The sequence below is a fragment of the Setaria viridis genome, chromosome 2 (assembly GCF_005286985.2).
Source record: "Setaria viridis chromosome 2, Setaria_viridis_v4.0, whole genome shotgun sequence".
Classification (NCBI taxonomy): domain Eukaryota; kingdom Viridiplantae; phylum Streptophyta; class Magnoliopsida; order Poales; family Poaceae; genus Setaria; species Setaria viridis.
Genome location: NC_048264.2, coordinates 27,854,004 through 27,879,182, shown reverse-complemented (window position 1 = coordinate 27,879,182; position 25,179 = coordinate 27,854,004). Strand labels below are relative to the sequence as shown.

Sequence of the window (25,179 nt, the reverse complement as noted above, 5' to 3'; positions counted from 1 at the left end):
CTCCCTCCAATCCCTCCTCCAATCGCCGTCGGCTGCTGCTTGACACCGCCCCTGCCTCGCCTCCCGCCGGCGCCCCGCCTCCAGCTTTGCCGAGGTGAGGAGGGGAGAGGACCTCCCTTCACACTCTCCAGCGGATGCAGGGAGCAGGGTGTGGCCCTCCCTTCGTTTTCCTAGTCCCGGCTGCCGCTCATCCGTAGACCGGCGAGCGCGTGCACCTAGGCGCAGGCGGGACGCGCTCCTTCACGTCCCATGCCGCTCGAGCGGAGCACTACGATGATGGGGTGCACGCTGGAGATGCGGGGAGCAGGGCGCGGTGCGGGAGATTCGGGGAGCCGGCCGCGGGCCACCGCCAACGCCACCGCCACTGCCGGTCGCTTCCCTTCGTCTCCAGCCTGACGACGCGGACGTCCTCTCCACCTCACGGCCTTTAGTGCGCGTTGATTTCCAAATTTGTGAGCGGCTTAAATGCAAATATGTCCGACGGATGAAAAAGTCTGACTGGCTTTAATAATAGAATATTATTACACACTAGCAAAATACCCGTGCATTGCTACGATAAAAGATCAATTATGTTTTTCAAACTAATAATATTTTTTATTTCCATCACTAAATTTTAATTCTACTTATGGGATGTCTACACATTTAATAGAAAACCAAAAGAATTTTGACTTAATTATTTCCTTCAACTTAAATACCCATTAAATCAAGCAAGAGAGTTAAATTAGCCTCGATGGCTACCGATGGGGGCCTCTTTAGTCCTTCTGCCATGTAATATCTTTTCACATGCACCGTATTTCATCAAACAGGAGACGGTGCGATCAAACTTTTTCCATCATGCACATCCCATTGTAGGTACAATGGCTTAGGTTAAACTTTATTTGGATATACTATAACTACCTTTTAAATAGTTAATTAGGGGGTGTTTGGCAGCACTCCACTTCAATTCTTTTTTCTCCACTCCACCAACTCCACTCAACTTCAATTCCACTTTACCAACTCCAGAAAAATAATGGAGTTGTCTACATGTTTGGCAAGAAGCATGGATCCAACTCTAGAAACAGGTGATCTTATTATGAAAAGTCTATTATACCCTTGTGATTGGGACCCATGTATCAGTCTCCCTTTATTTCTTCCCTACTCATCGTTTGCACGTCTTGCAACAATTTGCTCGGACATGGATTGTAGTTTTTCTTGCACAAACTGCTCTAATCCCATCTGACCATAGCGTTCGACATCAATAAGGTTGGCCATAACCTTCTTTTGCTTACGAGCTTCACGGCGTTGTTTTAGTAATTCATTCTTTTGCTCGTGAGACATTCGCACATACCAATTTCTTTCTCGTTGCCTCTTATGTTCTTTAGGGTCAGTGAGCATTGGCTGGTCGCTCGATATCATCACCCTCCACCCTTTCTTCTTCTATATAAGTAAAATGCTAAAATTGTAATAGTAAATCGTATAAACTATTTCCATTCGTGACAAATACATATAACTCATCTAGTTGTATCCTACTTTCCTAGTAACAAGATAATATTTTATAAGGCGTACTCATAATTTTATAAAATCATTTTGATTTCTCACTATGTAAAGGTAAATCTACCGCTTTGTACTGAAGCATATAGACCTCGCAAGACTGCAGGTGCATATAGATGCTGTCCAAGTAGTTCTCTTATGCAGACTCGATATATATTGGTTTGGATTCACATTCACATAATTACAATGGTGATAATTGGTGACAGCTATGAAATAGAAACATATCATATTATAGAACAATGTAAAATGTCATTAAGTCAATAAATCATAATGCAATCAGGTCACAGAAATCTAGACTGGGCTAAAAAAGGAGAATGAATCTAAGGCATGCAAAATTCTACTGAACCAAAGATTACGATTTCATAGATCATTGAAGTAACAAAAATGTCTGGAACAAGGCTCCAGCACTGAGAGTATGAGGCCCAGCTTTATGCTTGGTTTGTGTCTTTACTTGCTGGCATCAGTATGAATTCAAGCACATAGGGTTATGAAAATCAGTGCGAGGCCTTACCTGTGCCTGATAATCCCAGATGCAGACACTCCCCTAGTAGAGGCTTGATAGAATCCTGCACAATGCAAAACCTCATAAAGTTAGCAACAAGTAGAAGTAAATTAACACTGTAAGCACAAACAGCAGAAATGGCTGAAAATTAGTGAACGGGCCCAAATCAGAACCGAAACTTACCATGGCTCCGTGGGGTGAAGATCCACCGACTTGACCCTCTCGGACCGTTGCGCAAACTTCCGCTAATCAGCACCAGAAAACAAAATGAAACCGAAATTAGCACAAAATCAAAGCGACACAAACAATACACCGGCGACGTGGGGGCCAAGATCCAGTGAGGTTCGGCAGACGCACCTTGATCTCCAACCTGAGCGGCTGCAGCAAACACAGGCAGGAACTGCGCATATGTCGCGAGCTGAGCTCGAGGAAAACCGGCGAATGGATTGGAGATTCGGGAGCGAGCAGGATCAGATCCGCGTACCATGGTTGCGACGGCGAGGACGGCGCCGGGTCGAGCCGAGTGACTGGGCTAAACCCTAGAGATCCCCAGCGCCAACGGGGTGGGCGAGCGGGCGGCGCGGGCGGCCGGGGCCGAGACCAAGACCAGGGAGAAGCATTTTTCCCTTAACCCCCTCCCTTCGCTTCTTTTTCCATCCGGACCCTCTCTCTTCATCTCTCTTCAGAATTTGGACTGCGGATTGATTTCACGAAAGTTTAAGGGTCTTTTTGCAAAACGAGCACGACGGACGCTGAGACGTTACTCGCTTTAATAATAGGTATATATATATAGATTATACACAATACGTCTACGTGCATAATAATATTTATGAACTTAAAAAAAGTTAAAACGAACGGAAAGAATGGAAAGAGTGGCTCGTCACACTTTTTATGATCCGTTTGCTTCCCTTATTTGACACTTGCCACGTACACGTCCGGACTCCCGGCCAGTTCGGGCCCGGCACCCCTTCACCCGCGCCCGCCGCGCCATAGGTCAATGTGCAATGTCGTACGGACTAGAGAATTCCAGTGGTAACCAGACCCAGGCAGCAATGATCATTCCAGCTGCCGCGGAAATCCACCACCACTCTATTAGCAATTATCGTCTCTCGAGCGATCTGTGATGTAGACTGCCACTTACAAACCAAATCACATTAGGCAGAGAGGTTGATTCCAGCAGTTTCCCAGTCACATCGATCTCAAAGTCTCAACGCGTTGCCAGGGGTGGGGTGGAGATGACAAGGCGACCGCCAGCAAGGAAGAAAAGGAACGCCAGAACAAGACCATCACGAGAGGAAAGAGGAGAAATTTGAAGGCACACGTCATGAGATTGAGGCGGCATCTCCACCCTTAGCGCTTCCGTCTCCCTGTGACGGGCCACCACGGAAAATCACTCTTATTCAAATATTTAGCAGCCCTCTATATAATACAAAAACATTCATCGCCAACAATGGAGGACAAAAAACTATCTGTTTCCCCTCACTACAAATATAACGGGTCACGCTAGCGATGCTTCGTGTTTCTGCACTGCTTGTTTCTTCAACTTGTTACGGAAGCTCCTTTTCCTACTAAACGCTCTCTCCTGTTAAACCATAATTTTTAGTCTGCATAAGCTCTTTTTGAGGGAAAAAACATGATAACCCCCTGCCATATGATGAAAAGACTAAGGGAGTCTTACCACTGGCTGGGCCAACTCCTCTGCTTGACGGACTGCTCTTACAAGATCACGATTTGCCTCTGTGTATAGGCTGGTCACTATGCCAGACTGCCCAGCTCTGGCTGTGCGACCCACCCGGTGCAAAAAATCAACAGCACAGGCAGCAAATTCCGCCTACAGAAGCAAAGAACAATAGATAGACCTTCTGATGAGATTATGCCACCCAAAATTAATTAAATGTAGCTGGTTTACTCAAGCAGTATGACAGAAACAATTCTGTGTGCATAATTTGTGTTATTTTTTCATAATGATATGAAATTTCAGTTGTATGTTCTTGACACCAAAAGTAGATGACATTAAGAAACTTAATTTAGCACCAGCAGTCAAGACGTACCTGAATGACATGACAAACATTTGGGACATCGAGCCCACGGGCAGCAGCATCAGTGCATACAAGCACACCACCATTATCCCGAAAAGATTGCAAATTATTAGCCCTTTCCTCCAATGAACTCTCACGATGGTACAAGATGCATGGAATACCAACTCGCTGCAATATGTCAGAGACTGAATTGGCAGCATCAACAGTGTTTGTGAACACCATAGTGCGTTTCGGTGCATCATGATCTTTATTCTTTAGGCCATATTTTACAGCATCTAGAAGAGCATCAACTTGTGTATCAGCAGTGACCTCCATCCATCTCCGCTCTAATCTGCATACAAGGCACATTATATATATCAAATGTGTGGGAGTTAAGGTGGGAATATGATGTGAAGAAAAATAAAAACAAAGGTCCTTTTGGTGTTCTTGCCCCTACTTTGAGATGCAATTGTGGGTTTTTTTTGGAAAGACCGCAATTGTGGTTTTGCCCTTGTCTTTTTTTTAACTTTATGATTTCACCCTTTACTATTCACAAGTCAACGCAATTTTGTGATTTTGCCCTTTACTATTCAGAAGAACACAAATGCCCCCGACAAATTTGGGATTGCAAAAGAAACAGCAAGGTTTAATAGTAATCTGGTGAGATTGCATTATGCTCAAATAGCCAAGCAAGTTCAATAGAAAAATCAACACCATAGAGAGCAATTAAAGATTATAGTGAAAACATAAGTGGATACCTGGGGTTGTGGCGGTGCAGATAAGTTCCACTAACCCATACAGCATCAGGAAACATACGCTTCAGTACACCACCAGCAGTCTTTTTGCCACTCTGCGGAAGGGTGGCAGCAACAAAGATATACTGCTTGCTCCTTTTATATGTTTTTCTAACCCTCCTCCAGTCCCTACGTGCTCCAACAGGACTATTCTCTGCCTTAACTGGTTTATTTCGAACAAGATCGCCTTCATTTTCCTCATCAAAACCACTGAATTCAGCACCCTCAGAGTCTGAATCCTCATGATATTCATCATCACTCCCAGGTAATACTTCTTTTCCAGAATCTTGTGCTCTAGACAGTTGCTTTTCATCAAATCTCAGCATATGGATAAGACGAATGACCTGGTTCTCAAAACTTCCACAAAGTAGCATGTCTGCCTCATCAAACACCTATTCCAAATATACAACTATTAGGACTTTCTGGCAGTCGCAAGATCAGTACTGCCAATCAAATACTTGCCTTAAAGCAGAACAGACACACGAAAGGGAAATTCAAGAAATCCTAGCAGATAGCAAAAAACTCACATCTTAACTGCCACCAATTCCAGATATTTCTTATCCGTGAAAGGGCCTCTAGCCTAGTGGTTAGAGCACCTAAGTAGCATCTAGCAAGCCTGGGTTCGACTCCCTGTGGGAGTGAATTAAACAGGCCTAGAGTAAAAAAAATAAAAAATAGGTTGGGGCTTTCCTTACTGACTTTGGTAAAAAAAAAAAAATTCTTATCCAGGCAACAGGAAATGGAAAAGGCAAGACTACTACTATAGCTTTGTCAAGCAGATTCAGATAATAATTAAATAAAACGAATATGCAAATTTGATAGAAATTAAATGTGTTGCTGAAGCACTTACTATGAATTTTACATTACGCATGAATCTCTCTCTTCGCCTCTTTTCAGGGTCATAGTCAAATAGATAATTTAAGAGAGCAGCTGGAGTGGCTACAAGAATATCTGGATGAACAGCTGGCCAACCCTGCCATGGAATGTAAGAAAAACATGATCACAAGTTATACCAGAATAAGTTTCATTACTACATCATTGCACGAGGTGTTGTAAGAGTTCTGCAGTAAATAGGAAACTAAAAAGCCTAAAACAAAGACCCCTGCTAATCACATAAACAATACATTAGGAAACTGTTACAGAAAAGTTAGAATTAATAAAATGGGCATTCAGATGTGGAATATGATACGGCTAATCATAAATTTACCTAACATCGGACAAGGAAAAAATTGAGTTTACTATATTATCAATTAGCATAGATTGTGTTCAGGTAGAGCGTACCTTCGGTCCGCAAACAGCAGCAGCACTTTTAAGTGGTTCACCAGACTCGTCAAGCAACGAATTAGCCATCCGAACAACTTGTTCGCACAGCATGACATTGGGACAAAGGACTAACACAATGTCATGTGCCCCTGGGGCAGCGTTCTGGGAATTGTCATCTTCTGTGGTAGAAGATTTGGAGCATAACTTTTCAATCAAGGGAACCAGGTAACCATGGGTTTTGCCGCTGCCAGTCTCTGCGGCAACAATTACATCATTCGTTGTGAGGACATGTGGTATACAGGCTGCCTGCATAACATTTGAAACTTTGCGTAAGTGTCATTTGTGCAACACTAGGCACTGAAGAAAGCAGTTAGAAATACAATCACAGCTACGAGTCAAACAACAATAAAGATGAGTCTCTGGAATGATGGCAACAGTAGTAAGTTTAAAGCACAAGGATCTAAGGTCTAATTGTTGCAAAAGACAAAGGTACATGGTCATACTGACAACATAACTGATGAGAGAGTGCGAGAAAGCATGCCACCTGAATCCTCTAGTGGTCAATTACTTACCGAAACAATATATTGGTTGCAATTTTAGGTATCTGATGCCAGGAGTTGCAATTTTTCATCTTAGAATTTCATGGTAACAGCATACTGAATTAGAATAGACACCCAGACAGGCAAACAAACTGAAAATCTATTTCGAGTCCCAACAATAGTCGAGCTTATTACCTTAACAAGCGTGGTCAATTTACAATAACCTACCACAGGCCAAATCAAACATGTGCTGCAAAAAACTACAAAATCTACGTGCAAAGACTGAACATCTGATGTTAAACAGGCATGAGACAATCGTACGAGCTCCGACATTTCGTCGAGCACATGGCGTGTGTTGCAGCTGCCAGCAGCAGTGAAGTGCGCTGAGCATTACCTGGACAAGGGAAGGCCTCGCGAGTCCGGCGCCGCGCAGCGCGGACGCGAGGCGGTCGGACACGCCGAGGGACCCCCACGAAGTGCTCTCCTCCGCGAAGAAGCCGTCGCCCGAGCCCGCGCCGGTGTCATCGGCCTCGGCCGCTGCGGTGGAGAGCGAGCGCGGCCTTGCGGCGGGCGAGAGGAGGCGCCACGGCCGCGCCGGCGGCGCGAAGAGGAGGAGTTGGTGCTGGTGGCACGCGGCGAGACGGGAGGAGGCGAGAGGCGGGAGGCCCGCGACGCGAAGGAGCGCGAGCGGCGCTAGGCGGAGGTGGTGCAGCGCCATCGCGGTGGCGTGGCGTGGTGGGGTGGGGACGGGCTCAACTCTCAAGGCCTCAAGCGCATTCGGCTAGGGTACCAGTCTCCCATAGCGGAGTCGTTGGATGACCTTTTTGCAGTCAGGTCCTAAAACATATGTCCGTTCACGCAGCGAGGACCAGTTCGGATTCTTCATTCATCCGAAACACTATTATTTTATTATTTACTAGTAGCAGCATATTTTTCGTATGAAATTTGAACGGTGCCGTTTATAAAATTTACGCTGGTTTAGCCAATTATTCGAGCCCTTGTGTGATATTTTCAGTGCGTGCAATATAATTTTTTGGTTACAAGATAATAACCACAAGAAAGAGATTTTTTTTTTGGAATCTGAAAATTTAAACGAAAACTTTACGTGATAAGTACTATTAGAATAGCTTTTCACACAAAAAGGAGCATAGGATACAGTGAAACACACCTTAGAATAGAGAGATCAAACTAGAGTTTTACTTAGCATCATGTTTTGATTTAGCTATCTATTTCTGCGCCTTATCACATTTTTCATTAAGACGAAGCTTTAGTTATCCATTAGCTAACTACTCTCTCTGACTATAGTTATAAGCTGTGTACAATGCCCATACATATGGTGTACAATTTAGAATTCTAAGAAAAAATTGTCCATGAAAATAGAATGACATAAAACATAAAAAGGATTTTATATGTTATGAAAATACTTTTTATGAGGAATCTACTCATTTTCATCCTATCTAAGTATCCATGCCCGTGTGTTGCAACGGTGGAGAACAAAATATTGCACTTTCCTTGCCCATCAAATATGGCCTGAAGCTCAATTGATAACCTGATCTATAAACCACGTTAATTGCTCCCAAATTTGCTCGTAATTGTAGCAAAGGTGTCCCTTATTTTCTACTTCATGTTAATGTTTCTTTCTTCTCAGATTCTCTTATCTAAATGTTTTCCCTTTATTCTTTGCATTTGAGATGGTTTAGATTAGAAATAAATAGAGATTGAGTCATTGAGACGAAGATTTGTAACAGAAACACATAGATCTTATTCATTGTAACAAGGAAGAGAAACAGCTAGCGTAGCAAGATCTGGGTGACTGTGATTTGCAGCAAGGAAGAGAGAGAGCTTCTAGATGAGAAATAGCCGGGGCAGCAGCACTCAAGGACGCTCACTTCTCACCATGGGGTGACTGATTTTCAGCGTGCAGCAAGGTTGGGATCGTGACCGACGGAGAACTCAACCGCGGCACAGACTAATCCAATATGGAGTGCGGGGCACACCACCGGATGTTCATGCTGAGCGTGGCCACAATACCGAGCCTAGCTTGCCGACGACCTGCTGTGTGCTCGTGTCGCGCCACCGTGCCGTGCTGCTCGATGTCTGGCGGCGTTCATGGTTTGCCCACTCAGACGCATCATGCATGCATGGCCTGGCAGCCGAGGCAGCCCACCAAGCATGTCCTCTGTCCAGCTGCTTGCTCGGCCTGCTGGCGGACACAAGCCTTGCAACACCATGTGGCCCAGCCCACTACTGCATCAAACAAGCTTAACAGGGGACACGAAAAGGTCGATGCCGTTTCTGTGTCAGCGCCGCCGCTCGCCATACGCACCGCCCGGTCTGCCGTGGCTTCTCACCGGACTTTCACCGGAATCCGGTATCCGGCCATCGATGGTCATGCGGACAGCACCAGAGGGGAGCGGAGGATCTGGGCAACCCATTTTTGAGGTGATGGAGAGAGGATAGGGGTCCAGGTCGTGCAACTACGACATCTAGGGTTGAAAGGTTTCTTAGCTTTGGACCTATTCGCTTCAGCTTATTCAGCCGTATTAGCCACCAAACAGTATTTTTCTCTCACAACAAATCAGTCGTTTCAGCTTTTCAGCTGGCTTATAAGCTGAAGCGAACAGACCCTTTGTTGTTGGTTGGCGTATGGTACCTGGCCTCCGGAGTCGGAGCAGGTTGGCAGAGCACGTGGATTCAATTTTTGGACATGGAGACGAGGGTCCACAGCAATATCACGAGGTAGCCATGTAGCCATGTTCGTGCTGATGTTTTCCTCCATAATTATGAGAAATATGAGGAACTTTTTTTTCAAAACAACCGCAAACCAACCGCAAATTGAAAAAGTTTAAGCAACTTATATTTATCGGATGAAGTACATTTCAAGTGCAAATGGTAACATGTTACCAAATGGATTACTACAAATATTGAAGTAGCATTTTCTAAATTGGAGTAATGTGTGCACTTCATCGATTAATCCAAATATACTCCCTCCATCCCAAATTACATATCATTTTAGCATTTCTACTCCCTCCATCCCTTCACCCCAAATTATAGAGTATTTTAGCATTTCTATCGTGCAAATTTTTAGTTGAGAGCATAACTTGCAACATAAGAGAGGCACTCGGCTTCCACGAACCACGAATAGGTTCAACCAATTTTTTCGAGAACTTGCCTAGGCAAGCATTTCATTAACGTGGAGAAAAATTAATGAGGAGAAGAGTTCCTGACAACCTAGAACTCGACCTATTAGAGCAAAACAAATTACATGACTGCAAAAGGAAAAAACGACCTAGAACTATAAATCTTCAACCAATTTTACTACAACCTGTTTTATTCTTCTCCGGACTCATTCGAAGCGCATGAATCAACCATTTTTACAAACTTTCTACTGCATGTGTTTGGTTTGAGGATCAAGTGGGTTGTGTCGGCTCCAACCTATTTTTTTGGTTGGGTTCAACCCACCTCGTGTTTAGTTGATGCGGATGGGTTCAACCTATTTTTTTTTAAGGATTAGGTGGGATAGGATGGATGTCATCTTAACACCGTTAGCTACAATAGATTGTGGAGCCCACATGTCAGCAGTGGGCCCACTTGTCATTCTCGTATATTATTATTTTTTCTTCTACCTTATCTTCTTCCTCATCCTCCACTCGCCTCTCGCCTCTGCTCCGTCCGCCATTAGCTTCCACGCCGACCCTGCCTCAACTCCCCGTCGAACCCGCCATAGCTTCGCCGCCACCTATGGTCACCGCCCCCGCTAGCCTCGCCTCAGCTCCCTGCCGGTCGCGCTCCGCTTCCCCGTCGACCCTCACCATTGTTGCCGCCATCATCATCCGTGTGCCGTGCCATTGCCGCCGATTCGTCGCGCGTGGTGAGTCGTCGATCGATATGCCGCGCCTGAAGTTTCTCCACGCTGCCCCACGCTCATTCTGCACCTCACCTCCCTTTCTCTTTCACAGTGTAGTAGGGAGCTCGCTGGCCACCTCCGTCCGTTGGTCTGCCGCCGCTCCCTGGAGCTTGCCGCGCCGCCTTCTCCCCATCGTGGAGCTCCTACTAGTGAGCCTCGTGGCCTTGGAAAGCTGCTCCGCCCCTTCCTCCTCCGCGTTGTGCCGTCCAGCTCCGCCAGCTCGCGCAGCCCCCCTCGCGCGCAGGAGGCAACAGAGGAAGACGCCGTTCATCTGGGTCGAATCGATTTTTTCAAATATTTCTTTATTGGATGAACCTAACCCTCCAATTTTTCAACCAAACACCTTCCCAACCCACTTCAACTCTCAAACATAGTAGATTCAGACCATCGATTTATTAAAGTGTCTACTGATTACCTGGAACCCATTTGTCACGCGCTCCACTGCTCCAGAGTCCACTCACGATTAATCAACGCGTCCACACGAACTCCGCGCTAAAGCCGAACCACCCGAATGATCCCTTTGCTAACGGTCGCGAGGGGCATTTCCGTCCTTCCGCCGCCCCGCAAACCCCCAAAATTTCAAAACCCCGCACTCGAGAGCGGCGTCTGCATTCCCCATTTACCCTCCCTTCCTCGATTCGATCCAGCATCACGCCGCCGCCCGCCGACGAGGACGCGCGCCGAGCCCTAGAGCGCAGCCATGCGACGTGACGACGCCGGCGGCGGAACTGGGCTCCACGACTTGTTCGACTCCGTGCGCCGCTCCATCTCCTTCCGCCCCGGCGCCGCGGCCGCCGGCCCGGAGGCCCCTGCGGGCCCGTTCGGCGCGGGGGGCGGAGGGATCGGCGTGCGGATCAGCTCCTGCATCCGGAAGTCCCGCGGGATGGGGCTGCTAGGGCTCATCACGAAGAACCCCTCGCCGCCGCGCCGCATGCTGCCGCCGATGCCCGACGAGGCGGGCGGCGGCAGCGGAGGAGGGGGCGGGGGCTGCGGCGGAGCTGGAGAGGAGAACCCGCCGATCCGGTGGCGGAAGGGGGAGCTTATCGGGGCGGGCGCGTTCGGGCAGGTCTACCTCGGTATGAACCTGGACTCCGGCGAGCTCCTCGCCGTTAAGCAGGTGAGAGGGTTCGGCGCGCGGGATTAGGCCTTTACGGCTTGAAGTTTTGGAGGCATTCGGAGTAGTGACTTGCTCTTTCTGTGATTTATTGCAGGTTTTGATCGGCACTAACAACGCGACGCGTGAGAAGGCCCAAGTGAGTAGCATTTCTTCCAACCGCCTGTTGTTTTGACAGGGAATTAGAGTTTTGAGGCTTTTGTCTGATATGAGGTGCCTTTTGGTTTCGGTTTTTGCGGTTAGGCACATATTAGAGAGCTCGAAGAAGAAGTGAAGCTGCTCAAGAACCTGTCGCACCTCAACATCGTTGTGAGTGAATGCAGCATAGTTTAGAAAATGAGAAATTTCTCTTTCATTAGGTAATTGCTAAGTTGATGTTTGATTTACTCTGTTTGATCTGGACAGAGGTATCTTGGGACTGTTCGGGAGGAAGATTCGCTAAATATCTTGCTGGAATTTGTCCCTGGAGGGTCCATTCAATCACTTCTGGGGAAGCTTGGTTCGTTCCCAGAGCCTGTAAGTAATCATCAATCTCTTTGGCTTGCAATCCTGGTGAGTTCGTAGTGGAAGAGGACTTATCCGTTATAACTGTTGCTGTTGATCAGGTCATTAAGAAATACACTAAGCAAATTTTGCAAGGATTGGAGTATCTGCATAACAATGCGATAATACATAGAGATATAAAGGTATAGACTCTGAAGTCTTAACATGTAATGGCAGACCCTTGGCCTTGCTTGTTCTGTGGACTGTGGTTATGCTTATTCTGATGAACCTAAAAATTTTGCCAAATTTCAGGGTGCAAACATTCTTGTTGATAACAAAGGGTGCATCAAACTTGCTGATTTTGGGGCATCTAAGCAAGTGGCAAAGTTGGTAAGATCAAAATAACATGTTCAGTGTGCTCTTAGGGCCAAGTGTAATCATGAGAAGTTAGCAAACTTGGACAGTAAGACTTAGTTAGTCAGAAGAGAAATTTAGGGTAGTCAGAACTCAGAAGAGAAATTTAGATTATTCTTTTTAATCAATAATGAAAGGGTACGTCCAATGCAGATTTAGATTCAGGGAGTCGCCTGTTTTTTCCTTCCTATTGCCAAACCACTTGCAATAAATATAGTAGAGATAAAAACTTGTGCAAGGAGGGGTAAGGTGAAACAGCATAAAAATTCTCAAGTACTGCAGGATGTAACAATCTCATGTAATCATATTACTTTAGGGCTATAGCAGCAAGGCTTCAAAAGAAAGTATGGATGCTCACAATTTCTATTCTAGTAGTGGCAGTATTGAGGCCCTTCCCTGGGCTTCATCTCTATCCTACCCCAACTTGGTTGGGACTAAAGGGTTTTTTTTTTGTTGTCAGTGGCAATGTTAAACTACTGAAAGTGAGCAGTCTAGCATGTTGCTGATGTGGTCTATTTTCAATACAATGGCAAATGATACCCTTATGATCATCATATTTTCCAAGTCTTGTCTTCTGGTCACAATTATACACTCTGGTGTAGTAGTGCCAAGACAAAATTAGCATGTGCCACACTCATCCTCATTTTTTTGTATCATTAGTGTATTATTAACATAACTGCCTCCTGCATTATTTTATTTGACGATTTTAGTTCACAATGTTTTTTATCTGTTCAAGTTATTCCTAATTTCCCATGTCAATGCACTTACAACAATATGCCATGCTTTGTCAGGCTACTGTAACAGCAGCAAAAACAATGAAAGGTACACCACATTGGATGGCACCTGAAGTCATTGTTGGAAGTGGGCATAGCTTGTATGTCTAAAAACTCTTCCACTGCCTTGTTTTTTACTTTTCCGGATTTAAATATGGCATATATTTTTTTCCTTTTGCTATAGTATACCAGGGATATCTTTTTCTAGTTCTACTTGTTTGGAATTAAGAACGTTCAGGCTTCACTTCTGTCTTGGAAACAGAATGCAATTTTTTTAAACGAAAATTGTGGACCTGATTTCAAACAATGCTGCTTGTAGTACTGCTTTAAGCTGTGTGCAATTCATAGTTTTCCAGGACAGAATTTAAAAACATTTCTCAGTAAGGATCATATATGTTCAATTTTCTCCCTGAACTACATAGATTGTGTCTATTATGAGTTGAAGATCACTTCCAATCTCATTTTCGAAATGATTACTTGTATGGCATTTATTGTCCAAATACAGAAAAAGTAGCAGGAAACAGCACCAGTATTTATTAATTTAAGATAATCAGTTCCCTTTTGTTGCCTTTGATTCGTTGTTATGGATGTATGACCCTTGCCAATGAAGAAAGTAATGTACTGTGATTCCAACTAAAAGAAAAACTATTTCAGAATCATGTCCTTTTCATTTTTGTTCTTATTTTGCAAACTGATCCTTTCTGTTTCATTGTCTCAGCTCTGCGGATATATGGAGTGTAGGGTGCACAGTCATTGAAATGGCAACTGGCAAACCACCATGGAGCCAGCAGTATCAAGAGGTAGGTTTTTATCACCATGGAACCCTAAGCAAATTGTAAAAAAAGTTGTATTTCTTGCACTAAGAAAATCTTTTTCAGGTTGCTCTTCTATTTCATGTTGGAACCACAAAGTCACACCCACCTATACCTGAACATCTCTCTCCAGAGGCCAAAGATTTTCTGCTAAAATGCCTGCAGAAGTATGCCTATTACCGTATTACTGTCTACCTTCCACTTAACTGATATTTCCTCCAAAGTATTTGGAAAATTCCTGCAAATAAAACTTAAATTTTCTAATGTTTTGTCTGGTGCCTTGATTATTTGTTCTTTAGGGAACCGGAGTTGCGTTCTACTGCATCAGACTTATTAAAAGTATGTTTGCACTAATTGCTGTTCCTGTGGTTCCAAGTGTATGCTGATAGTGCTGTGTAATTTTGACTTCTTGAAACATTTTCTTGCAGCATCCTTTTGTCACTGGAGAACCAGACGAACTGCAGCCACTCAACCACACTGCACAAGAGGTTCGATTACTAGCACAGTTTGATGTTACTTCATCAATCTTTTTCCCTATGGGACGGATCTTCATCCACATTTTTTAACTTAATGACTTCATCTAAACAACGGTGCAGGACTCTTTTAATGAGATTCCTGCACATGATATGCCAAATGGCTTGTAAGTGAATTCTGAAATTCCTGTGCTCACATGATTGTTTTTGTATTTATTATGGATTTGAGAATTATTTAACTGCTTCCAGGGGTTTGAATCATTCTTCCAACTGGTCGACTATGAACTCCAACAAATCATCAAAAATCAAACCCTTATGGGAGGGTAGCTGTGACGATGATGACATGTGTGAGTTTGCTGACAAGGATGACTATCCAGCAGTTGGATCTGTAAGAATTTTGCTTCAGCCATTGACTTTATAAATACTGCTTCCGCATTGGTTATTATGTACATTTAAAAATGGTGCTGTGAATCAGCTATGTTACTGCTGGCAATGGCCAAGGTGAGTTCCTAGAACTCCTAGAACACAGCACTATCTGGAGGTAGAAGAAGGGGATGAGAGAACAGCACACACACACAAACACTTTGCACAGGTTCAATTGGTGCTGCTGAACTGATTTGAGCTGCAGCTGCTCATCTACTCTTTATAGAGCACAAAGTCAAACTAGAGTACACAATGGTATGAGTGAAACTACCAACTACTAGTACTATACATGACAGGGCATAGACTTTCAGCAAAAGGAAGAGTGAAACAAGAGCTAAGCAATTATCCAACAGTTACATCCTTTTTCTAACTTTCCACTGTCAATTCCAGAGCTATAATCCTATGTCAGAACCATTTGATAACTGGGAAAGCAAGTTTGACATGAGCCCGGAGCAAAATTCTCATCAATCAATGGAATTTAGTGGATTAGCAAAACATCCTGAAAGCAGCATAACTGAGAATGATTTTACTTTCCCTGTTGAGGGAAGTTGTGAAGATGATGATGTACTTACAGAGTCAAAAATAAAGGCATTTCTTGAGGAGAAGGTACTTAGTATATATTTGATTGAGCAGATTCAGTTGTTTACTGCTAGTGCTTAAATGCTGTTTGCTGTTTTTCTTGGCAGGCTCTTGACCTGAAAAAACTACAAACACCTTTATATGAGGAGTTCTACAACACCGCGAATGCAGGGAGTTGTCAGGAAGCTGATCAAACTTCCAAGGGAAAAATCCCAGTTAGTCCGAAATTGCCCCCTCGAAGAAAGTCACCTCCAAGTAAGACACGAGGAGGTGCATCGCCAACTTGTGATAATTTGAATAATACAAGTCCTGAAAGCTGCAGCAAGCAATTCCCAAAAAGCAATGTGGTGAAGAGCAGCCGAATTTTAAGAGAGATAGCTTCTCCTCAACTCAATGAGTTTGGGGATAAAGTGAATCTTGATGCCCAAGATAGCCCAAGGTTTGTTTGGTATTGCCCTGACATGTAGACTCATTTATTTTGTGATATGACCAATAAGTGATCTAATTGGGACTATTTCCATGCACAGCATCAGCTTTGCCGAAAGGCAGAGAAAGTGGAAAGAAGAGTTGGATCAGGAACTTGAGAGGGAACGAGGTAAATGGAAGTTTTCACAATCTATGCACTATTGATAATTTCCCCCAATGATGATTTACATCTATGAATTTTCTTTCCTACAGTGATGAGATTAGCTGGGTGTGGTAAAACACCTTCTCCAAGTAGAGGTCCCAATGTGAAACGGGAACGCCATGCTGACCATTGAACAGACAGCAGCACTCGTTTCTTTATTTCATCCCACAGAAGACAGAACAACTGATGGTAACTACACAATGCCAGGGATTGGCGGCGATAGCAGCATAGCCTGCAGCGCCATGTCATTCACGGTATGAGCCGAGCTATGGCTGCACAGAAACCATCTTGGTACAAGGAGTAGGTCTACTTTGAAGTGGACTGGTACAGAGGGCAGTCATCACGACTCATGATCAGGATCCATTGCTGCCGTAGCCTGGAGAACGTTGTGCTGACAGTTTCCTGATTTTAAGGCCGCATTTTTCTTTCACTTTGGGGTGTGGTGCTATACACGCGGCTTTGGTTATATATGGTTTATATTGAGAACAAATTGTTGTATAAATTTTGTGTTTGTAAGCCAGGTTGGCGTGGGGATTGGTTTTGTATGGAGCTTGTTTCTGAAAGCGTGTAATAAGCCAGTGATGCAAATTATGGGGGTATTTCGAAGCTGTGATCATCTGCTGTTAACATTTGCAGTCGAAACGTGAAACATGTGCGCGTATCGCCCTAGTAGCTGCGTGTTAAAGGATGGGGGTCCATGATCATTGTGTTGTTCGGGCTTGTTACAATTTAGGGTGTTATAAATATTTTATCCAATCACGGCCTTGAGTATCGAGACTTTGTTGTGGAAAACTACCTGCGAGGTTGAAAAGAAAAGAAAAGAAAAGAAAATTGACGATCGACTCTCTCGGCACACCCAAATGCACTGGGGAACGAGCATGGATCAATGCGAAAAGACCCCGGGGGCTCAGGGACTAAACCGAGAAAACAACTTTCTCCCCTGGCCGCGTCGGTCTCCTCGCATCGCACAGCACCCTTCTCTCTCCTCCAAACTTCCTCCCCCTTCCTCGCCGCCTTTGCCCTCCCATCCCCTCTCCGGTTCCGCCATGGCCCAGCCCGCCTTCCTCTCCTCGCTCCGCTCCCGCCTCCGCTCTGCGCCACCACCGACGCCGCACCATCGCCTCCAGCCCAGCCGCGGTTACCACGTCGAGCTCGGCGCTCGCGAGAAAGCGGTAAGCACCTACGCTCAACTCTTCCCCCGTCTCCTCCTCGATTCGGTACTTCGATCGCGGGTTGTGTGGTGGTATAGGGCATTCTCTTTGCGAGTCGTGGGTTTGGGAAGTTAGATCGCGCCACTAGCTCTGATCTGCGCCCGTGGCGTCGCGAACTGCGCCGGTTCGATCTGGATGGATTTGGCCGGCGTAGGTGCTGTGATTAGGAGGTTTCCTGTAAGGGCGGGGTGAGTGATGTTCATTTGTGGGGACGTTGGTGTCGCGTAGAGAAGTCTAGGCTTGCCTCTGGTCCAGGATGGCTGACCTCGATGTGCTTTGTATACCTTTGGTCATGGTTGCTAGGGTTGCTGCCTGTTCATGTTTACCTGGTGTTAATTAGTCCTGGTGCTTTGAGTTGTGAACATGCGATCCCTGCCATTGGCGTGTGAGAATCGTCCAGATGTGGCCTTTGTTCAACTGAGGCAAGCGAAACACGATAGCAAATGATATCACCTGGACAAATGGGTGTGGTGCCTTGTTGGTGCTGATCCCATCTGAATCGTTGAAATGGATTTGAGGCATATACTCTGTATGTAGTAATTCATGTCCTGCGTGGAGTTTCCAGTCACTGTAGGCTGCAGCTTTATAAGTGCTGATATTGTCTTTTTCAGATGCTGAGAACTTGCTATACTCAATTATTTATAGACTAACTGTATTGTCCATTATTGTGTCAAAATTGGCCTCTCTTTCTGAATACAATCAAACCATCATGTAAATGTGATTGGGGGTTTCAGTACTTATACCCCTGGATTTTTTTGTGGAGATCATGTTTCTGTGCGTATTTTGATTGCTTTCTATGTTTTCTTGTTTCTGGCTTTCACATTTATGTTAGAATTAACCCTTCATTAGATACAAGAGGTCCAGATCAAAGTCATGTAACGTGTTTGTTACTACTATCAGATATTTCATATTACATAATCTTGCAATTAGTGTTTAGTTAATTAATACATTGCACTAGTTTTTCCTTGGCATGTTTTCTGTTTGATTTTCTTTGTGATGTACTTTTTGTTACTCCTTGAAAGCATGCTCTCCTTTTTTTTCTAGTATTTTAATACTGCATTGCTGATTTTGCAGCTTTTGGAGGAGGATGTTGCTTTGAAGAGGTTCAAATCTTACAAGAACGGTGTGAAACAGGTCTCCAAGATTGGGAATGTTCTCACTCTTGCTGTTGTACTTGGTATGTCTTTTTAGTTGAACTTCCTTAACTTCTGGTTTCAGCTTGTTAGACCTTTGGGATTGTATTGTACAGTTATTAATGCACCTTGTGAATTCATTTTGGCTGCTTGATCTACTCATGTATACTACTGTCTTGTTAGCTGTGTTTTCTTATTATGATAGTGATACAAGGATGTAGTTAAAGTTGTGCCTAGTAAATTTTCTACCTTGAAGAAAAAAACATTTAGCTGGAAATGTGTATTGTTAGGAAATTGTTGTGTGTTTCTTACTTCATATATTGATTCACAAGTACACAACTTATCAAATTCCATTCTCTTGATTAATAATATTGAAGCTCTAGTTTGTCTTCTGCATGCATCAAGCCATGTTAAGGCTATGTTGGTCTATGCGCAAGAGATGCGATGTATGCTATCTTGTTTGAGTTTGCAAGCAGTAGTCTATGTTGTTTGGTCTTGCAAGTGGTGCAAAAGTCTGTGCTACACTTTCTAGCTCATTTGGCATGATCATTTGTCGCACCCCTCTGCCTCTGTTGCTTGTGAAACCTTATTATATACTCCCTCTGTCCCAAAAAAACAAGTCGTTTTACGATTCAAAATTTGTTCCAAAAAACAAGTCATTATATTCAATTTGGCATGTGTGTATGTGCATGTGGGCATGCAGCAGTCAATTAGCGCCAAATATGGCTAATAAATAGGGGCAATCAAGGTCAGTTTACGCCCTTATTAATCTGTCCTAAAATTCGTAGGATGACTTGTTTTTTGGGACGGAGGGAGTATCATTATATCAATTACTGGGAGTTTCTTTTTGCTAGCTTCTGATGCTAAGGATTTCAGTGCGTTGGCATTTGACTTGTCAGTCTGGTGATGTATAATTAGTTGCCACCTTGTACTAATATAGTAATATCGACTACCTTAGTCCGAGAGTTCTTTTTAGCTAGCTTCTGTTTTTAAGGATTTCGGTGTGTTGGTATTCGACTTGTCAGTCTGGTGATTAGTTACCACCTGGTAGTGTCAGAAGTTATTTCTAGTGTACGAACAGTTCTTATCATCTGCTGCATTCTTAAACGTTGAAATATAACATCTGTTTAATAAGGTGTATTTTTCCTTGAGTATCCATGTTGCAATTAGTTGCCTAGCATGTGGACATTGCATCTGGAGACTGCTGTGCATTTTAGCATTCTGCATCACCCAACGGGAGGTTTTGCTACAAGTTTTCTTTTACGCTACTTGACGAATTGGACATAGTACCTGCAGCAGGTTAGACCGTGAGGCGTGAGCAGTAGGTTTCAGCATTATCCTTTATGCAGTTATATGCTACTTGATTGAATGCATGCAGCAATGCATCTCCCTCACACAATGCTTTTCAGAATTACTTTTGATCAGAGCAAATACAAAGTGGCTCCTCCATTTCATCCATGCTGCCTCTTTAATCCAATTTTTATAATCTCCTTGTGTTTCAGAGCTGTGCTGATTGCTGTCTGTTTTATTTCCTGCAGCCTGCAGCTATGAGATCGCTGTGGTGGCAACTAGCACAAAATGAGGGAAACGACAGTCGTTTGGCGGCACAGATCTCTGAGAAAGTGATTCGTAACCAAACTTCTGTGTTTGAGACTTTTTTGTTGATCGTTGCTACCATGTAAAATAAAATAAACTAGGTTGACAATTTTATGAATAACATTCTTATTTCATGGCCTAGCTTACTTGTGAACAAAGTGAGCACTGCATTGTTAATCGTGCTGAATGAGCATTGCCTGATTTAAATTCGCTGGGATGGCATTCCGCTGACTGCTGCGCATGTGTTATTTAAATGAACCAAAATTTCGAAACAAATTGGGTGCTAGACTTCAGAACCTTGCACTCAGAGATTAGAGCACCGTCCCCCAATAATTTTTTCCTAATAATTAATTAATAGGATATCCCAATAATACTTTCACCGTTATTGAGAGAGTTACTTTTGTAGTCTTTCAATAATCTCATCCTAATTTAATTACCGTATTGGGAGAGTTCATAATTCCTCCTTTATTTAGGGTATTTAGGGAGAGTTAGGGTGAATTATTAGGTTATCCCAATAATTATTGGGAAAATGAAAAGGTAGAGGGAAAATACTGGAGCACTATTAATATGGTAGTTGAATTGGAGAAACGGAGACTGCTGGAGATGCTCTAGTTGAATTGAAGAAACGGAGACTGCTGGAGATACTCTAAGCGCGGTGCCCCCGTTACAGTCGTTGCTGATTTCTGTCTGTGCCGATCGTTGTTCGAGTACCTTGTCCAGCTACAATTGATGTGTGTGGACATTTCAGTATCTTCCAGGTTTGCACATTGCAGCGCCAGTTTAGGAATCGTGCTCGATCCCAGCCTTCCTCTTGGGATCGGACGGCACACACCAACAGACATCCCGGTACATGAAACCCTCCGAACAGATAAGGAGTCCGGAACTCCGGAGTGGAAGCAACCGAAGCGAAGGCGAAGCGTAGTGAAGCGAGCACGAGCGCTCACCGACGATGGCGACGAGGGCGTGGGCAGCCTCAACCGCGGCCTTGAGCCCTCCTCTCCTGACTCGCCGCTCCTGCTCCCGGGCGCCGTCGGCTTCCCCCGCGCGTCACTCGGCGGCGGCGGGGCTCCGGCTGCGCAGCCGCCGCCCGCGGCCGGCGAAGTTCGAGTGCCGCCGCGCCAAGAACGCCGGGTACGAGGACTACAAGTTCCCGGACCCCATTCCGGAGTTCGCCGAGCAGGTCAGCTTCTCGCTCCCTTCCTCCTCTCGAGTTGGAAACGAAGCCTTCTGCTGCCGCTGCTGTTGCTTCTGCGGTTATTGTCTGATGCTGAAACTCTTTTGGTCTTGGGGTGTGTGTTTCAGGAGACGAGCAAGTTCAGGGAGCACATGGCGTGGCGGCTGGATCAGAAGAAGGAGGACTACTTCGGGGAGCACGTCGAGGAGATCGTCGACATCTGCACCCAGGTATGCATCTGCCCCCGTAGTCTAATTTTACCTCGCCATTCTTGGGATGTGTACTTAGTGAGGGCTCTTGGATTATTTGCATGAATTCATTCGGAATTCGTAGTTACAACATACTCGGCGAGAAAATGCCCTGAATTAATTGTGAAATAAGGACTGAAAAGTTTGTGTATTGCCTCTGAACTCTGAAGGATGCCCTGAATTAATTGTGAAATCAGGACTGAAAAGTTAGTGTATTGTCTCTGAACTCTGAAGGATGCAAATATTCTCATGATGGTTCAGACTTCAGAGTTCATCTGCATATGCCTGTTCATACCTCATAGCTTATTCTGGTCTAGAGATTGGTGCTTGATTTGGTATAATCTAAAAGGCTAATAATCTGCATATGTTATGAAACGTTTTACATAGGTTCCATTCCATCAAGCCTTGCTAAAGTATTGGTTTCAAAATGACTTTGTTAAAGAAGCAGTCTGTGCAGACTACTGCAGGGACAGAGCACTGTGCAGGTTATACGGAGTAGAGGAGTCTAGATCCGCATATAACTATTGGTGTTAGCCATGATGATATTCCTCAGAATAATCACGCCTGTCAACAGTTGCACCCCTTTTTTTGAAGCAAAAGGTAGAGAATTGGTTGAGTTGGCGTGGTGTTCCAACTATGAACTGGATTGACAAAAAATAAAATTGAAAAGTGCCTACTATGAAGGATGCAAACGGTTTCCTGATGGTTCAAATTTCAAATGCATTCTTGTTGTTTCAGGGTTAAAGATTTATAGTTGACTGCAATCCAAATAGGCTAAAATATATTGGTATCAGTGAAGCATCTTTGAATCGGTTACAGCAGGCTTTGTCTGGGTGGAAGGAATCTCCTCAGATTACAGAGACAGAGCATTATGCAAGTTGTACAGAATTAGGCATGTAAATTCTAGGAATCAGCTAGCCATTATGATGGTCCTGCTTGAATAATAACCAAGCTTATCACTAGTTACAACCTACCTCTACCTTTGTTTCATTTGAATTGTGTTACTTTGTGTTCACATCCAAAGGACGAACATAGAAGCATTGTACTCTGACATAGTTAGGCATGTACTGGCAGTATTTTCTTTGGGGTTGTTTATGTAAGCAAGCATTAATTTGATGTTAGATGAGATAATATCGCACATCTCTTTAACAAACATTTCTACCAAGAGGTAAAATCTGGCAAAGCACTAATATATGACTGTTTGCCAGATCTTAGGGTCCTTCTTGGAAAACGATTACTGCGGACCAGGGACGCTCCTGGTTCACCCATTCCTGGACATGAAGGGCGAGATCAAGGAGAGGGGGCTTCCGGGTGCACCTCAAGCTGCCCGTGCGGCGATCGCCTGGGCTGAAAAGAACATCGACAAGGATTGGAAGGCCTGGACTGGGGAATACTAGGGCTAGTTAACCCCCCTTCCTTTTTCTCGTGTTTGCTGTATTAGCTGTTGTATCTGTAGTTTGTCTTTCACTCTTTCAGTGTAGACTTGAAGGTAGAACTCTAGATTAGTCGTCACGTCTTACGAGCTCTAGAACCACAAAATTTTGATCCTCTCGTTCTGATGAAGGTGTGATTCTTCTTTTTTCCAAAGTGCGATTACCAGTATCGCTGTTGTTCCCTGATGGCTAAAACTTTTTTTCAGCAAATAGTTGACCTCACTGTTTGGGAATGTGGCAGGCAACCTTATCTGCCATTACCACTGTGAGCGCTTGATTTCCATCTCATGTCCTGCAGGTCATCAGACACTACTGGAAAACCGAACATTGATCCTAGCCTTAGTACCGGTTAGTTTTTGATCCGGTACTAATGTGAGCATTAGTACCGAGTCTAACGGTTAGCTTCCCAGGAGCCCCCCGTGACCCCCTTTAGTACCGGTTAGGGGCTCCAACCGGTACTAACTTTCTTCCTATAAATCAGGCGTCTTCTTTCTCCTGTCCGAGCCATTTCCTCCAACTCAAGCTTCATCCATTCATGGAGGGGAGGTGTTGCCGGCTTTTTGACCATTTCATGGAGATTTCACTCATTCAAGTGTTCTAAAGGTTAGAAACTTTATCCTCCCTTCATACATGGTTAGTATACTAAGTTTTATGCTTTAGAGCTAGAGTAATTTGTGATTTTTAGAATAAGGTACAATGGAGAAAATTTTCATTTATATGCATGTGTTATTTAGAGCTCATATTTTTTATTTTTAGAATAACCTACAATTTTTTGGATGCTATATTTCGTATTAGTCAAAGAAATTGATATGAGGTTAGAGGAATAATTTCATAGTTTAGTCCTTTACAGATATGAGCTTAATAAATTATGGGGAAAAATATAATTTGTTTATATTTTAGTCATTTGCTAATATGAGCGAGATAAATTGTAGTACATAGAGATAATAAGATGAAATAGAGGTATGCAATTAGTTATTTTTAGAATAAGCTATAATGGAGAAATTTTTATTTATATGTTATGTTTGTGCTAAATAAATTGTGGGGAAAAATATAATTTGTTCATAGTTTAGTCATTTGCAAATATGAGCTAAATAAATTGTGGTATATAGAGATGGCTACTGTTGCTGGAGGTAGTGGCGATGGTGGGGGCAATCGTCGTTCTTGCCGCCGGAGGGGAAAATCATAGTTGGCCCCCATGACAAGCAAAAAAAAAATGAGCACGTGGAAGAGAGCAATGATTTGTTATTTGAAAAGATATCATGAAGATGCTATTGCGACAGGTCAGGAACCTCCTTTTGGTGGTCGTTATGCTCCACCGTCAGTTCTGGGGGTTTTAGGTCCACTAAGTACTACTGTTGTAGGAGGCACAAATAAATCACAGGATGAGGCTGGGTCAACGAAACCTTCATCTTCGCCACTCAAGGATGCGTAAAGTCCTCCTAGATATTATTCAGGGGATGGTTTGTCGTAGTGTATCATGTTGTTTGGGTCTAAAATTTAAATTTTTGTATTTCTATCTAAACTTTCAGCAACATTTAAGTTTGTCGTAGTGTATCATGTTGTTTGGGTCTGAAATTTAAATTTGTGTATTTCTATCTAAACTTTTAGCAACATTTGAGTTTAATAAAATTTGTATCATGTTTGTTATGTTTCATGTATAATTCTATGGATGATCATAATATCTTTAGTTCGGTAATACTTTATAGATGGATCGGCAATGGATGTACAACGTGGACAAACGCTCTATGGAGTATATTAATGGCTTGCGTGGTTTTCTCGATCTGACAGAGTCCAACAAGCCACCGTCTGGTTTCGTTTGTTGTCCATGCCAAAATTGCAAAAATAAGAAGGATTACTCATCCAAAAAGACTATTCACGCCCACATATACAGTTCGGGATTCATGCCTAACTATTTTGTTTGAACAAAGCATGGGGAAGGAGTTATGATGGAAGATGATGATGAAGAAGAAGATGATAACTACATTCTGACTGGACTTAAGGAGGTGCCTTTGCAGATGTTGCAATAGACGAGGCTGAAGAAAAGATGGTTGCAGAAGAAGGTCCTACCGATGATCTAGGTCAGGTGTTGCGAGATGCAAAGGAAGATTGCGAGAATGTGAAGGAGTCAAAGA

The 25,179-nt window shown here is 43.9% G+C and overlaps 4 protein-coding genes across 5 annotated transcripts; 3 read left to right on the top strand and 1 right to left on the bottom strand.

Moving 5' to 3' along the window:
* Nucleotides 1-3,357: 3,357 nt before the first annotated feature.
* On the bottom strand, nt 3,358-7,410 carry LOC117846395 (DEAD-box ATP-dependent RNA helicase 22). Its single transcript, XM_034727550.2, has 7 exons — nt 7,041-7,410; nt 6,126-6,413; nt 5,695-5,817; nt 4,809-5,236; nt 4,084-4,402; nt 3,711-3,863; nt 3,358-3,614 (listed from the first exon to the last, which is right to left on the bottom strand). Exons 1-7 carry the CDS (start codon nt 7,362-7,364, stop codon nt 3,531-3,533), a joined length of 1,719 nt encoding a protein of 572 aa, XP_034583441.1. The 5' UTR covers nt 7,365-7,410; the 3' UTR covers nt 3,358-3,530.
* Nucleotides 7,411-11,097: 3,687 nt separating this feature from the next.
* Nucleotides 11,098-16,868, top strand: LOC117843776 (mitogen-activated protein kinase kinase kinase NPK1). 2 transcript variants are annotated; one of them, XM_034724485.2, is made up of 17 exons: nt 11,098-11,670; nt 11,765-11,806; nt 11,911-11,976; nt 12,073-12,183; nt 12,273-12,353; nt 12,463-12,540; nt 13,356-13,438; nt 14,056-14,137; nt 14,216-14,316; nt 14,449-14,488; nt 14,578-14,637; nt 14,746-14,789; nt 14,872-15,010; nt 15,436-15,651; nt 15,732-16,072; nt 16,152-16,219; nt 16,303-16,868. In XM_034724485.2, the coding sequence occupies exons 1-17, from the start codon at nt 11,254-11,256 to the stop codon at nt 16,383-16,385; spliced, it is 2,052 nt and encodes a 683-aa protein (XP_034580376.1). In that variant the 5' UTR covers nt 11,098-11,253; the 3' UTR covers nt 16,386-16,868. The 2 variants fall into 2 exon arrangements, with proteins under 2 accessions (XP_034580376.1, XP_034580377.1); XM_034724486.2 differs by having other exon boundaries at nt 11,102-11,670; nt 15,732-16,063.
* A 301-nt stretch (nt 16,869-17,169) lies between these two features.
* Nucleotides 17,170-20,369, top strand: LOC117843779 (succinate dehydrogenase subunit 7, mitochondrial). The gene is made up of 3 exons (XM_034724488.2): nt 17,170-17,424; nt 18,538-18,640; nt 20,135-20,369. The coding sequence occupies exons 1-3, from the start codon at nt 17,299-17,301 to the stop codon at nt 20,176-20,178; spliced, it is 273 nt and encodes a 90-aa protein (XP_034580379.1). The 5' UTR covers nt 17,170-17,298; the 3' UTR covers nt 20,179-20,369.
* A 693-nt stretch (nt 20,370-21,062) lies between these two features.
* On the top strand, nt 21,063-23,201 carry LOC117843778 (protein PLASTID REDOX INSENSITIVE 2, chloroplastic). Its single transcript, XM_034724487.2, has 3 exons — nt 21,063-21,372; nt 21,495-21,596; nt 22,823-23,201. The coding sequence occupies exons 1-3, from the start codon at nt 21,142-21,144 to the stop codon at nt 23,009-23,011; spliced, it is 522 nt and encodes a 173-aa protein (XP_034580378.1). The 5' UTR covers nt 21,063-21,141; the 3' UTR covers nt 23,012-23,201.
* Nucleotides 23,202-25,179: the final 1,978 nt, after the last annotated feature.